The sequence below is a fragment of the Hylaeus anthracinus genome, unplaced genomic scaffold (genome assembly GCF_026225885.1).
Source record: "Hylaeus anthracinus isolate JK02 unplaced genomic scaffold, UHH_iyHylAnth1.0_haploid 3, whole genome shotgun sequence".
NCBI lineage: Eukaryota > Metazoa > Arthropoda > Insecta > Hymenoptera > Colletidae > Hylaeus > Hylaeus anthracinus.
The window spans coordinates 12,409,609-12,422,811 of record NW_026535284.1 but is presented as its reverse complement, the minus strand read 5'-3'; the positions used below and the strand labels follow the sequence as shown (position 1 = coordinate 12,422,811).

The 13,203-nt window shown below is 45.5% G+C and overlaps 1 protein-coding gene across 5 annotated transcripts in view; it reads right to left on the bottom strand.

The window, feature by feature from the left end:
- The window catches only part of LOC128893980 (nephrin-like), a 348,887-nt gene that overhangs the window by 46,366 nt on the left and 289,318 nt on the right, over positions 1-13,203 (bottom strand). For all 5 annotated transcript variants that reach the window (XM_054155333.1, XM_054155335.1, XM_054155334.1 and 2 more), the window contains 2 exons: positions 11,144-11,310; positions 1,642-1,786 (listed from right to left, as the gene is read on the bottom strand). In XM_054155333.1, coding sequence (XP_054011308.1) covers positions 1,642-1,786; positions 11,144-11,310 — 312 coding nt within the window. The remainder of the gene's footprint in view (positions 1-1,641; positions 1,787-11,143; positions 11,311-13,203) is intronic.

Sequence of the window (13,203 nt, the reverse complement as noted above, 5' to 3'; positions counted from 1 at the left end):
TGTTTCTTCGGGGCGTCGATGCTCCGTTCCCGCGGCCCTTTCGTAAAATACGAGAAACCGTCCGACCAGCGACCCATCTCGCTCGTCTCCGCTTCGACGAAAGTCAGCTGAGACTATTCGTCTTTCTCATTTACCTTGCGGTTCTCGTCTAAAGTCCGGTTGAACTCCTCTGGCAAGGAAAACTATCAACAGCTCAATTCCTTTCGGTTGCCACTTAAATCGACTGGTAACCGATGGGGTTACTGTTTCCCTGCATCGAGACAGACACGGAATGCGCGTTTTTCCCTTCTTTCGTTTTCGTTTTCGGAGTTTTCGAGGTAATATAGTCGCGCGAAGTTAGGCAAGTTCGGAACCGCCTCGAACACCGTTTCGATTGAAAAATGTTTAAGACGCTCAGGGAAACTAGTTGAAGACTTAAAGTCTCGAAACAGTGAAGTTTCGTCGACGTTCAAAGTTTTCTTAAGTACCGTGTTTACTTTAAAATTATTTTCCTAACGGGCAAGGAAAGTATGGCAATCGAACGCATGAAGTTTCAGTGCAAATGGAACTGTTTGAAACGTCTTGGACGCGCTGTCACTCGATTCGAAAAGAGGCTGCTGAATTTTTGCGGCCTCTCGACAAATCGAGCTGGCCATCAGCCCAGGGTACAGGCCACCGTTCGCGCGGCAGGTGCGTCCGGTGTAATAAATAAAAATAATCTCGTAAAAAAAAGCATATATCCACGGCTGCGTGATTTCGTGCAGCGGCGCACCCTCGGACGATCGTCCGGTTTTTACGTATAGTACGATTTTAGATACGTCCCAGTAAAAAGCGACGCTCTTTGCCTATTTTTTAATGGACTTGATGAGCACGGGAGAAAAGGGTGACAAAAAGAAATCCAAGAGGATTAGGTTGACGTTTGCAACTCGAATTACAAAAATAAACACTGAATGCCCACGTCAATCACGACAGTATAGAATTGAGAGGACTTGTCATCAGAGAATATACGTTGGCAATTAAAAATATGAACGGTTAAACTCGATCAAAGTCGTAAAACAACTGTGGTCAATTTTTTTGCACAAATAAAACGGATTTTTCTATGCAAAGAACTCGGAGCGAGAATAATAAGCGGGGGAGGACAACAATGGCGTAGCCGGTGAATTCATTGACGGCCACTTCCGCTTTACGAGCTGTCCCTCCATATGACGCGTATATTTTTTCCGCTGTTTTACGATCGGCCAGATTACCGAACATGTCCCGCGAAGGTGCGCAACGATCGGTCTCGCTGAATTTCGGCTGTAATTCGCTCGAAATCCGACGGAGGCCGTTTTATTGGCGGCTGTAAAAGGGGAACATCGCGGGGGCGGGTAGGGTGCGCGTGCTCAACGTAAAAAAGAGCTCGTAAATCGACCGATTTCACGATGCGGCTCGACGGAAGATGAGGCCGAGGGATAGCTTGCCGAGCCGATGCTTTATTCGTTTTACGACGCTCGATCGCGACGCGTATGCATGCATTAGGGCCTCGTGGACCGAACGCGGAATAAGTTCCGAGCCTGGGAATCATCGAATATGCATTTAACGTCACGTACGCTCGTAAAAGGTCGAGCAGAAACGAAGGCGTAGTGGGAAGAGCGATAGAATATATATTTATCGTGTACTTACAGACGACGTCGATTTTCCAGGATTTCTCCACGAACAGTCCCGTAACGTTTGGATTTTCGGCTCTGCAGGTGATCGATTTCCCGTGGTCCTCCACGCCGGGCTCGAACTCCACCATGCTCATCGTTCGGTTCTCCGATCTCTCCTCCTGCGCAACAAGACGCGAAACGTCGCTTAGAGCTCGTATCTTTCATGGGAGAGAAACGATCCTCCGTGGAATTGGAGATGGGATACTGAATCGGGCTCGAAAGTCAGGGGGCCTTAAACAAGTTTTCGAATCGTTCCCTCGGACCCTTTCGCTCGACCGAACGTAACTTTCGAAAATAATTCCGCGGTGTATCGCGAGGTTCCGTTTTCAGCGGTCCAATTCCGCGGTGCAAGATGGCGAGAAACGAGAACCGGTAGAGAGGGGCAAAGTAGAGGAAAACGAAAAGAAAGAAAACCGGGAAACGAGTTCGACGGCACTCGGTATGGTTAATTTTGGTTATATTAAGGTCGAGAGGCGAACCGTAAGCAACGCCGGCAACATCTGCTGGAAACTCATTCCTGCTAGCCTCGGACTCGAACGGACCCCGAGTCCTGCTAACGCCGCGGAATCCTTTCTGGAGAGCGCTGCCCGATTCCACCGAGCGTGAATTTTGCTCGTAGCTTCTGACGCCGCTCGGCGAGACTCTCGGCGAGCTGTTATCTTTTTTTTTCTTTTTTATTTATCTTTCCACCTGCCCAGGGGAAAAAGAGCAGTCGCTACTTCGACCCGGGAATTCAGTTTCAAAGCGCGTCAACCGATACGTTCGACGCGAAACGAGCGCCAACAGGGAGAAACCGAAACTTTTCTCCCGCTGGACGTGTTCTCACACGTCTGCTTTTCCTTCGTGCACCGTCTATTCTCGACAGACACGCGATTTTCCAACGAAAGAGAAGATTTCCGCATGCAAACATCATTGATTTCAAGATACGACTCTATTCAAAATAGATAAGTAAGTAGCCCCATTGTCTTCATTCTAATGCCTTCGTCAATAATATTTTTACTAGAATTTTCTCGGAACTCTAATCGAAGTCTGCCAACGCAATCTTTGTCTGCTGAAACCTACCGTAACGAAGGCGTCGACATTACCTGACCGCTGAAATTACACTTACTCGGGTTTCACTAATTTTTAAACGTTCTCGCGACGACTGCAATGTAGTAAAACAGGGTGGGGGACAGAAAAAACAAACATACAAACAAACAAACGGGAAGAAAGGCGCAAAGTCGTTGGGGAATTTCATTTAGAAATATTTATACTCTCTTAAGTGCACCGATGCTCCGGCGTACAGGGAATAAAGATAATATACCGAGCGATTATACGGGGTTCTATCGCAGTTTTCTCGGAGCTTTTGCGCAGCTAACGAAACCATCTCCTGCTGAAGCCATGTAATACGGAGCGCGCGGTGAACGTCTAAAGACAGCCCGGATGACTATATAGGATAATCAGGATGGTAATGCGATAGAAGCGGTCTACGTGTTCCGTCGCTCGTAGGATCTGCTTACGTTAATATCTGTCCTTGGCTCCGTTCGACCTTTGGCCCCAGCCACCGACCCGTTTCTTTCCGAGAATCTCTGGAGCAGAGATCGTCCGTTCCTCTTACCGTCGCTCGTACAACGCGCAAATCCTCGCTTAGAGGCTATATTTTATTATGCGTCGCTTAGAAGCCGCAACCAGCAGGAATTTTAAGGAGGCACGTCGCCACCTTCCTCGTCACCGCGAAAACGAGCCACCTCCGCGCCCTTATCGTCGGACCTTTTAGCCCCTTTAACAGCGCAAGCTGTCCCTTCTTACCTCTCGGTCTCTGTCGTCGAAGGAAATCCTTTGAATTGTACCTCTGGGGCGTGCAAGCTCTTAACGAGCTTAACTACTCCGACTTCGCGATTCGGAATTTAGTAGAAACGATTTTCAGTCATTCCACGCCAGATCGATCACTTTCTGCCCTCGATCGCCAGGGAATTTGTTGAAATTGAGATGCGACGCGGACCGTGCATAGCTGGGGAGGGCTACAGTCAACGGTTTGCTGATTTCGAATTGGTTTCAGAAACATGGGACGATGTCAATTATAACATAGTTATAACATATACAGTTACAGGTGGTAAGCAGAAACTCGATACTCTAAGATAAACGTTAATTTTGTACAGTCAGTTATGTATTTCTTAAACCAATTTCAATCTAGCGAAGAATGATTAATCGTACGTAGACTACGTCATAATTTTTTTCTACTAAAATCATCGCCAATAGTTAATTTAATTAAAGTAATCTCAGGGTTTGCGCAATATTTAAATTTGAACTGGGTCCAGAATGGCGCGATCGGTTCGCTCCGCTTCCCTTCGTGTAAGCTCGGCAGCCCGAACGGTCAGCGTTCCAGTGGAGAGGGAGCGACTGCGCAGCATTCGAGAGCAAGATGGCGGCGAGTCAGAACACCGGCCACGACACGTGCACATTTTGTCGTATTATAATTAGGGATTGCGTGATAATCATTGTTAGTGATTTTTCGTGGTGACCACATAATCACGATCGCAGTCGTGATTAAACTTCGATCACGACCGTGATCCGGAAGATGATTTTTCACGATCGTTGACAATCATGATATCGTGAATGTGTTTGAGAGTAGGGTAAGTGTCTTAGAATTTATTAAAATATTCCAATTTCTCGAACATTCGATGCTCGACAAGGCGTCCCTGTCCGTCGCCGAATCTTTACACGTATCCGAGCGGTCAATTCTCATCAAAAAATTTTAATTTCGTCGCGTAAAAGTTCGCGACAGGGTCTATCGGTCGAATTCTTGTCGCCTAAAGTGTGCAAAATTTAAATTTTAGAGAAAACATTTCGTACAATGATATAACCGTATTATATTTCACTGTCGAATTAATAGAAGCTTCGAATATCCTCTTTTTTTCAATCTTCGAGCAACACAACGTGATCGTGGTTCACTAATTCCAATTTACGAGTACGTAGTCATCTCCTGTGCGAATATATCAGTGTATACAGTTTTTATTCGTCTTTATCGTAATTAAATTGCGGCCATCCGTGCTGGTAGCATGGGTTGTTTTGCTCGAATTAGAGTACAGTCGCGTTTCCATCGGTGGGCTGTCGTTTACTCTGTTAATCAGTGTGAGCAACGGAGTTTTGGTCTCCGTGTTAAGCACGGATACAGGCTTGGCGGGGCGAGGCAAGGCGTCGTTAAGCGTTGCGGCTAGAGCTTGTTAATGAACTACGTGAAATTAATTAGGGCCGCGCGTCAACGTGCTGGAGACAACGGCAGCTCGACGCTCGGCGTACAAGCGAGCGCCGCAAGTTACATCTGTGATTTCAGATTATCGATAATGCGAAACGCCTCGGGACCCCTCGCGCCTAACCATCATGATTTAGGTCCATGCGTATCTGCTCGTTCGCTTGAACGTGGATTATCTTGGACAGGGGGCATGAAAAGGGGGGATTACTAGCAAGCTTCGATTCTGAATCTATCGCCCGGAAAATCGATTCTGTTGTACTTAAAAATGGTGAATTAATTTTACTTTCGTAATCCTTCTTTGGCGATTAAGTATATCGTCCTTGGGAAGCTTTTAATTGACGCGTGCCGTAAAGGGACATGTCAATGAATGGTCTGGAGCGAAAAATAATTGTCGCCCCGTTATAGTTTTCAAGATGTAATTATTAGAAACAACATATAATTACCATTGAGTTATAGTACAAATTCACGCTTTACCGAGTGCGAGGCCGCGACACACGCAACGGCTGCGTTGCTGTTCGCAATTACAAGCACGAAGAGGAAAATAATCTATAATTATGACTTACTTTGAACTTAGAATTGTTTATTTATCGTTTTTATCTCGTAAACGGGAGCAGAACATTGTTGATAATTATAGATTGAAAACTGAAGGGTTGACAAATATTTTTTACCTGGGAACTCTTGTATTCACACTGGTTCATACGTGACCCTCTTTTTGTTTAGTATTGCAATATACGTATACTCATTTCGCGCGCGAATATACACCTAAATGTTAAACAGAGTTTTCCTTTCTTCAGTTTTACTTTACAAAGAGAAGTACATATGGATCTGTTTATTTTTAATTAACTTTTGAAACCGGGGCAGGCTTTACGCGGAAGCAAAGGATGCACCGCATCGTGGCGCCTCTTGCTAGGGGCGTTTCAACGGGAAAGAAAAAAATTAATAATGAAAACACGATTATCATATCTGAGTGTAGTTTTCCATACAAAACTGATAAAGTGGAGCCTGTTGAAATTATTAACTTATCTCGGTTTAAAAGCAAGGAAAAATGTATGAAAAGGCTGCCCAGGTTCGCGCAAAAATAATTATACGTGTACTCTTCAAAAGAACTCAATGTCCACGAGTCTATATGTAATTAAAACTAGCTTGCTCGGGGCTCACAGTTGGTCACTTGTTTATTGTATCGTTTGATGTTCCTCATCGCATAGAATATTCATTTTTCGAGACCATTTCTCGCGATACCAAAGCCGTTATTTATGTCGGATGAGTTATAGCGGCATAGAAACAGAAAAACGTCGCTGGCTGCGGCTTCGAGAGGCGAAAAGCAGAGACTGTTTCTGGAAAATGTTTGCACGCGGCTTAGCCGGGTGTTTCAGCCAGCCAGCGAACGGAAATGCTCTCTCGGTGGCACATACATTATCGGTGAGCTTCGAATACTCGCATCGTCCTAGACGCCGATTTTTGCGCTACTAGTCCGCTCTTGGAACGACCTAAAAGGGCTTCTAACTTCGTAACGCATCGCGAACTTGGATGAAAACTCGTAGTTATGGTAGCTGTCAGAGCCGCTGGAATACGCGACAGGGTCTTTTTCCTTGCTTTTCCGCAGTTAGAATTCTTGGCGTCGATGTTATTGGCTGAAGTAAACAATAAGTTTACTTGCAAAACATCAGGCAGGTACACTTGGGAAAAAGTTGGAAAGTTTCAAATTGCGATTCCTTAATATGCATTGTCTCGTTGCGGTATAAAAAGTCTTAGGACAGGTAATTTAATTATAAAATTATCCTCCTATATTAGCTCCTTTTTTAAATTGATATTTATACTGCACCTAGAACACGAAATAATCTATTCTCGACCGTGTAAGCTTCTATTATCTGAACAATTTTTTTTATCTCATCAGCCTTGTCTCCCCACTAATAAGAATATATTTCTATAGGTTGCAGCAGCACCACCGCCGAGGATAAAGGGCTTCCAGCGCTCCGTTTGCCGCGTGTACCTTGGCAGGTTCATTTCGAGGCCAATAGCAGTGCTCCTGGTAGTTGCATTATTGGAAACGTCGAATGCCGCAACTTGGAATCGATGCTTCCTGTTCCTGGACGGATCCTGCATCCTCCAAAATACCGGAAACTCCAGGTATGATTTTCATGGTCCTTCGAACGAATTCGCGTGGCGCTCGTTACTCGACGGTTCGAACTTTCCGTGGAGTTCGATAAATCCTCCTTAAGAACACCTATCCGTTCCGAGCCGGGACAATGACGTCTGCCGGCATTGTAATTTCAGCAACTACCCCTGCAGATTTGTTTCTGCTCGAATCCAATCCGAAAACGTGCAAGTGTGCCCTTGGACGCACTTTCGATTGTTTCGTTCGGTCTAACTTTTAACAATTCGATTCTCGCGACGGATAACGTTTCGACGCATCGGTGATTTAACGATCGCTATGATCGCGCAATTTCGCGGGAAGCGATAGTCGAAAAGTTTTCGAGAGTTCGTCGAAACGGTCATTTGCGACGGAAAAATGTGTATAGCATAGTAGAAAAACTAGATACATACGATACTAATTAATAGCGAAGCTGGAAGAGACACGGTTCGCGCGCGCTGTTGGCCACGCTCGGGAAAACATTTTTTTTTTTTTATATCCCCTTTCGCGTCACGTTTCAACGAATAGCGAAATTAACCCCTTCAGGGACGAATTATTCGAAATACGTAAAAATTCATACTGATACTACATCTATCAACTGGGCGACGAGTTCGCCTCGTATCTATCTCTGGAAAATTTATTTATGAATATTTCCTCCCTATTTTAGTTTACTTTCGTGTCACATTTCGATTCATTCGCAAATTAAACAGATACAGGAACGAGTATTATTAATTATCGATTTCTATGGAGTTACTCGTTCGGAGATAGAAATATTATTAACTATAGAAACAATATTAATTGTAGAACATGTGAATACACGATATATATTTCTCAAGGTTTGTTTGGAACTATATGCTAGAGTCAATTATAAGTTAATACTCGATATAACTTTGGCAAGGGTTCCAGGCGAGACCCTTGGGAAATGATTCATGTTATCAAAGTAGGGGTTAAATGAGAATCTCTGACCTTGACAACCTGTGATTGCTATCAGTTACATAACTTTACAAACAAGAAAGGTGGAAATACCTTCTTAAAATCGATAAAAATAGTATCAACCTGTACATTCGTACGTCGTATCGTTCAAAGTTAGACTATTTTATGTAACACGATTTCTGTTCACATATTTTGCAACGAGATTGCGCAGAGTGCAAAGGGTTAAATTTCCCCAAAACCTTAGGGTTTGTTAACGATTCCAAAACACGTTGTCAGTTGAAGGAGGTCACCAGGTGACCACGGTAGCGATCGCCTTAACTTTGCCGCGAGCAGTAACCCGCGATTCAGCGTGTCGGGCCGTGTTTGGACGCCGAAAACAAAGGAGGGTCGTAGCGGGGGGAACGTTCGCCGTGGATCGGTTAAATCGTCGTGGCTTAATTGGCAATTAGCATGCGGCCAATGAAAATATCTGGAGTCGACAGGTGTGGCTGCTTAATTCAATCGGCGCGGCTGGCAAGCACCTCCGATCGTATCTTTCAACCACCTCCAACCCCCCACGGTGCTTTCACCTCCCTCCTCTTCGTGCTCGCACAATCGGATGCGAGTCGAACCAGGCGAATCCAATCCGTTCGAGAAGAGTACCAATCCTCGCTTCTTTCTCCTTCTCGTTCCTCGCTCGCGGACCCGTTCTGCTTGTCCGACGTCTTCGTTCCTCGTCTTCGTCTATCCAGAGCTTTGAATCTGTTTCTGTGCCGTGAACCTCTCCCAAGGGAAAGATTCGCCGCCGAGGGGTACAGTTATCGGTTCCCTGGAGCGTTTCGACCTTTTCAACCCCTCCACCCTCTCGGTGCCACTTCCTTCTTTCTTTCAGCGTCGAGTCTCTCTGCAGAACCTCTTTCGAGATAGTTCACTCTCTTTCTCTCTTCCTGGTGGGGTTCCTTCAGACTAGATTAAGGACGAACACCCCCATTCGACAGATATGAACTTGAGTTTTTTTTCTTACCATGATGAATCTCTGACACGAATGTTGAGTGCATGGATTAAGAGTACATCGGAGGATATTTTTGAATATTATTTGGCTCGCATACCAAACGCTATGAGCGCTATGCGACCGAGTGCACGCGGCTTCCTTTTTTCACCGTATCATAATCTGCATCTTTTATGTATTCCGCGGTTGCATGCGAGTCTGTGCGCTTGGCCCCGAGTGCTCGCGTGCTGGTCATTTTTATTTTCCTCTATCTTACCGTGTATAGCTTCTACCTTATTACTATTATTTTTACTCTCCTTTTTGTAACTCGCGGTCTCTTCATCAATCTTCATTCATTCACGGTTTCTACATTTGCAATTCTGTTTGAGCAATGGGACCACTAAAAGAAACTAGCATACATATGATACCTGTACCAGTGCCCAGAAATATTCTGCTCCACTTCTGGCTAATTAAGACGTTCGCTGCACAAATCGATTAACTTCACTTTTTGAAGAATCTTAAATTTAAATGTCAAAGCACTTGGTATAGTCATACATTTTTATATTTATAATAACTTTCCTGAATAATAAAGATTAACACCATTAAACGACAAAATTTTGTTGGCCATTGAATCAACTTTTTGTTTTACGAAGTTAATCGATTCGTGCAATGAACGGCTGAATCGTTACTTGCCTCTGTCCCCATATCCAAATTTCTGGGCACTGCATCGCCAATTCACCCCTCTTCTTGCGCTGGAAAATGGAGCCAGTCGCGATTCAGGTACCGTGTCGACGAGAACACTCCGCGTCTCATCGCGTAACCGTCGCAAACTCCTCGTTAAGGATCGATGAGGCTCGTTAGCGGGCTGGAACGTTTTTCAATCGCTAGGACCGTGGAATCGTTGGCGAGTATCGGATCGAGCCGCCTCCCCCCCACGGTAACGCGGAACGGGTGCACGTGTAAAACAATCGTTTCCACTCCACCTCCGCAACAGATCGGATACCGAATTGGTAGAGACATCGTGTAATTTCGTGCTCGAACAGGAAATTCGTCGTGTTCGTTGCTGATCGGGACCTGGCTGCGGACTATTTGATGCCTGACGGAGAACATTAAGCGAACGCGGATGTAGCGAGGTGTAATTTAACGAAAGGGGGACGGACAGTCCGATTTAAATTTAAAGGAAGTGAAATTGAAATAGCTCGGTGTCAGGACGCGTTACCGTATTTCATCGTAGCTGCGTTCAGACCTCGAGGACCTCCCCTCTTCTGCACCTCCCTGGGTTAATTAACGAGCCAGGGAAGCCCAACGCGCGTCGGCTATAATAAGCAGCTTAGCTGTTAATTAAATGCCGCGTTGCCTTTTGTTCGTCCAGCGACGACACGACAAATTTCGTTAAGGTGATGCGCCAATAATTAGGAAGCGATAGCGAGCGGATTATCGGGCTCCAGTTGCCCGAATAATAGTCTGTCACTTGCTCCCCGTGCGGATGTCGGTGAATATTTTCGGCCGTCCGCGGTGCTAGTAAGTTAGCAGCTTGTCGATATATCGCGCTAACGAGCCTGCTGTAAAGCGATCGCCGGGAAATCGAGTTCACCTACGGAGACAAATATCGACGAAACGCGCTGGTGCACGCGTTAAACCGTCCTGTACACGTGGACGGGGTGAAAATAGTCGTGGGTTCTTTAAAAATTAATTGCAGCCGCGCTGCGCGTTCGAAAAGCTTGTGCTTTGGGGTACATGAATATGCATTATTTTTAGGGTACAACAATATTTTTATATTCTCTCCCTGTCTCTCTCCTCCCCCCCAGAAAGTCGATTTGTATGCAAAATTTTTATTCATGATTTCTGTTCTCCGTTAGTGTGTGTGTGGATTTTCTATTTGAAAAAAGAGTTTCTTTATTCTTCAGCACTTTCCCCCCACCCCTTTTTCTTTTTTTGGAGGGATTGAATACCGTCATAGGGACAGTTTTCACATTAGATACCAATTTTATATGTTAGATAGTGTGATTAGATGTCTAGCACCTTCGATCAAGATTTCATTTGATAAACAAACACAGGTGATTGAATATTCGCTGATTAAATTATTCGAGGTACTAAAAAGAGATACGTCACTCGTGTATCTTTTCTCGACTTATTCAATCTCAAAGGCTCCTCTTCCGAGTACCCTAAATAATTTCATGAACGACTCTATATTTCTAATTTCCTGTTCTCACCGTGGTGTGCTTCAGCTGTCTTCTCCTTCCTTTGTACCAGGTGATCACAGCTGGAGGCCTAGAGCCCGTGGTCTCGCATTCCACCTCGTATCGTTTTCCAGCGAGCAGCGACTCGTCGCCTACTCCCTTCTTCCCTGGCCTCCTTATGATCACCGTTAGGGGTTTCACTGTAAATCAAACCAACCAACGATTAATCGATCGCGGCACCGGAATGATCTGTCGTTGTCGAACGACAGAATGTACTGGTCGTCCTCGTTTTTTTTTTTTGTTCGAATCAACGAGTCCCGCAATCGCGCGGACCGACGACGCTAATCGGGCGCGATAATTAAAGCGAACCGATAATTAAGGCGGATAAATGAGCCCGATGGTGGGCGGTGGGGTCGGTACGTGAGTTCGATGCAAATCGTCCAGTCGATTTAACGTTTTAAAATCCTCGCGAGCGGTCGGTTCGATTGTCAGTCATTTGTCATTTTCGGACTTGCTCCCGCGTTACGCGAGCAGTTGAACGCAAAAATGGGGGCGAGCGATTTGCTGGCATTGTTTCCCTGTTTCGATCATCGAAATTGGGTTGTAGATTATTCGCCGACATCGAGCAAATGACATCGCCGTTAATCGTTGTTTACCGCTTAAACGACGCCTCGATCATCGACGTGGCACAGCTGCCATAGGTAAATACATTTGTAGCTCGACGGTTGCGAGCAATCTGAAACGTAACTGCATCTATTATATCAGATACGACAGTAATTGTCACGCGATATTACTATTCCTCCCTGGCTCTTTTATTCGTATTTAATAACACCAAATTTCTGGGAGAGCATGTGAACTCTGTCGCCTTTAAGATCGATGCTGCTTCGTCTAGACCGAAGGTCCAGCCGTGATTGTCTCCCTATAGGGAATTGTTAGGTGCGCGCATCTGGTTAGCGTCCCTATTCTCCCTATAATTGATTATAGGTGTCTGGTGTATGGTGACCTAACTGACCTGCTAAACGCCAGGTTGCAGAAGCCCCTAAACTGTTGCGTTCGCTTCACTCCAGGCGTTAGCTGAACTGAGCACATCACATCCCTACTTCGGGCGACTTAGATGGCTTAAGGTCGATACCAGGAGGCGATACTTCTCGGGCTGAGCCGTTTTCACCATACTTAATCAAGGGGTGCCATCGTATTTACAGCAGCACCTTGCTTTACGACCCGAGAGGTTAGTCGGACCCACCTGTTCTTGCTCACACCTTCTTTCCGCGTAGGAAGCCTCACAGAGCTCTTTAAGGGGGTCCTCTGAAACACCTTGCCTCGGGAGCTCGGATTAGCTACCACTCCGAGCTCGTTCAAAACAAGATGGTCTGTGTAGTGTGCTCTCCTTTTCATTTTTTACTCACGTCTGTTTCTTTATTTTTATTCTCGCTGTTATTTCTTTTGTATCGAGTGCAGAGGGTTAAAGTATATGGGTCGGCAAACATTAGTCAACTTTGAACTGTTATTTCGACTCGGTAATGAACGCAACTTCTCCCTCTTCTTGTCCATCCAATTCTCTCTTTCTATTTGGATGTGATCTATCCGTTCGGTCGATTTCTTTTCGAGCTTCTGCGTGATAACGATCGTCCCATAGAGCTAAACATTGATTTTTCCGCGGGCGTGTAAACGCGTGGAACGATACTATATCCCCAGTATTCGCCGACCAGGCGACGATCGCTTTGACGGACGATAAATCCGCGTTTCCAATTGGCCAATACCGAAGCCAGATACGGATCCGTTCGCCCGTGAAATATGAAAACTACGAGGACACGTTTTGGCGCTCGTGCGCGCCGTTTCGCCTCCCGGCTCGCGTCGTCGATAATGAGTTTCGATATTTTTCTCGACCGTTCTTTCAACGTCCCCGACTCCTTCCGGTCCGCTGCCGTCTCGCGACCTCGTTACGAAAATTACTTTTCGATTCTATGTTAACGAGCGTGATCGTTCAGGTTGTGCTCTCGAGTTGTCGCTGATTTTTTCTCGTTAGTTGCGACCTAGCCACCCTTCTTGACACTATCGTGCAGCTTAGGTTTGATTTAGGTGAATCAGTTGGC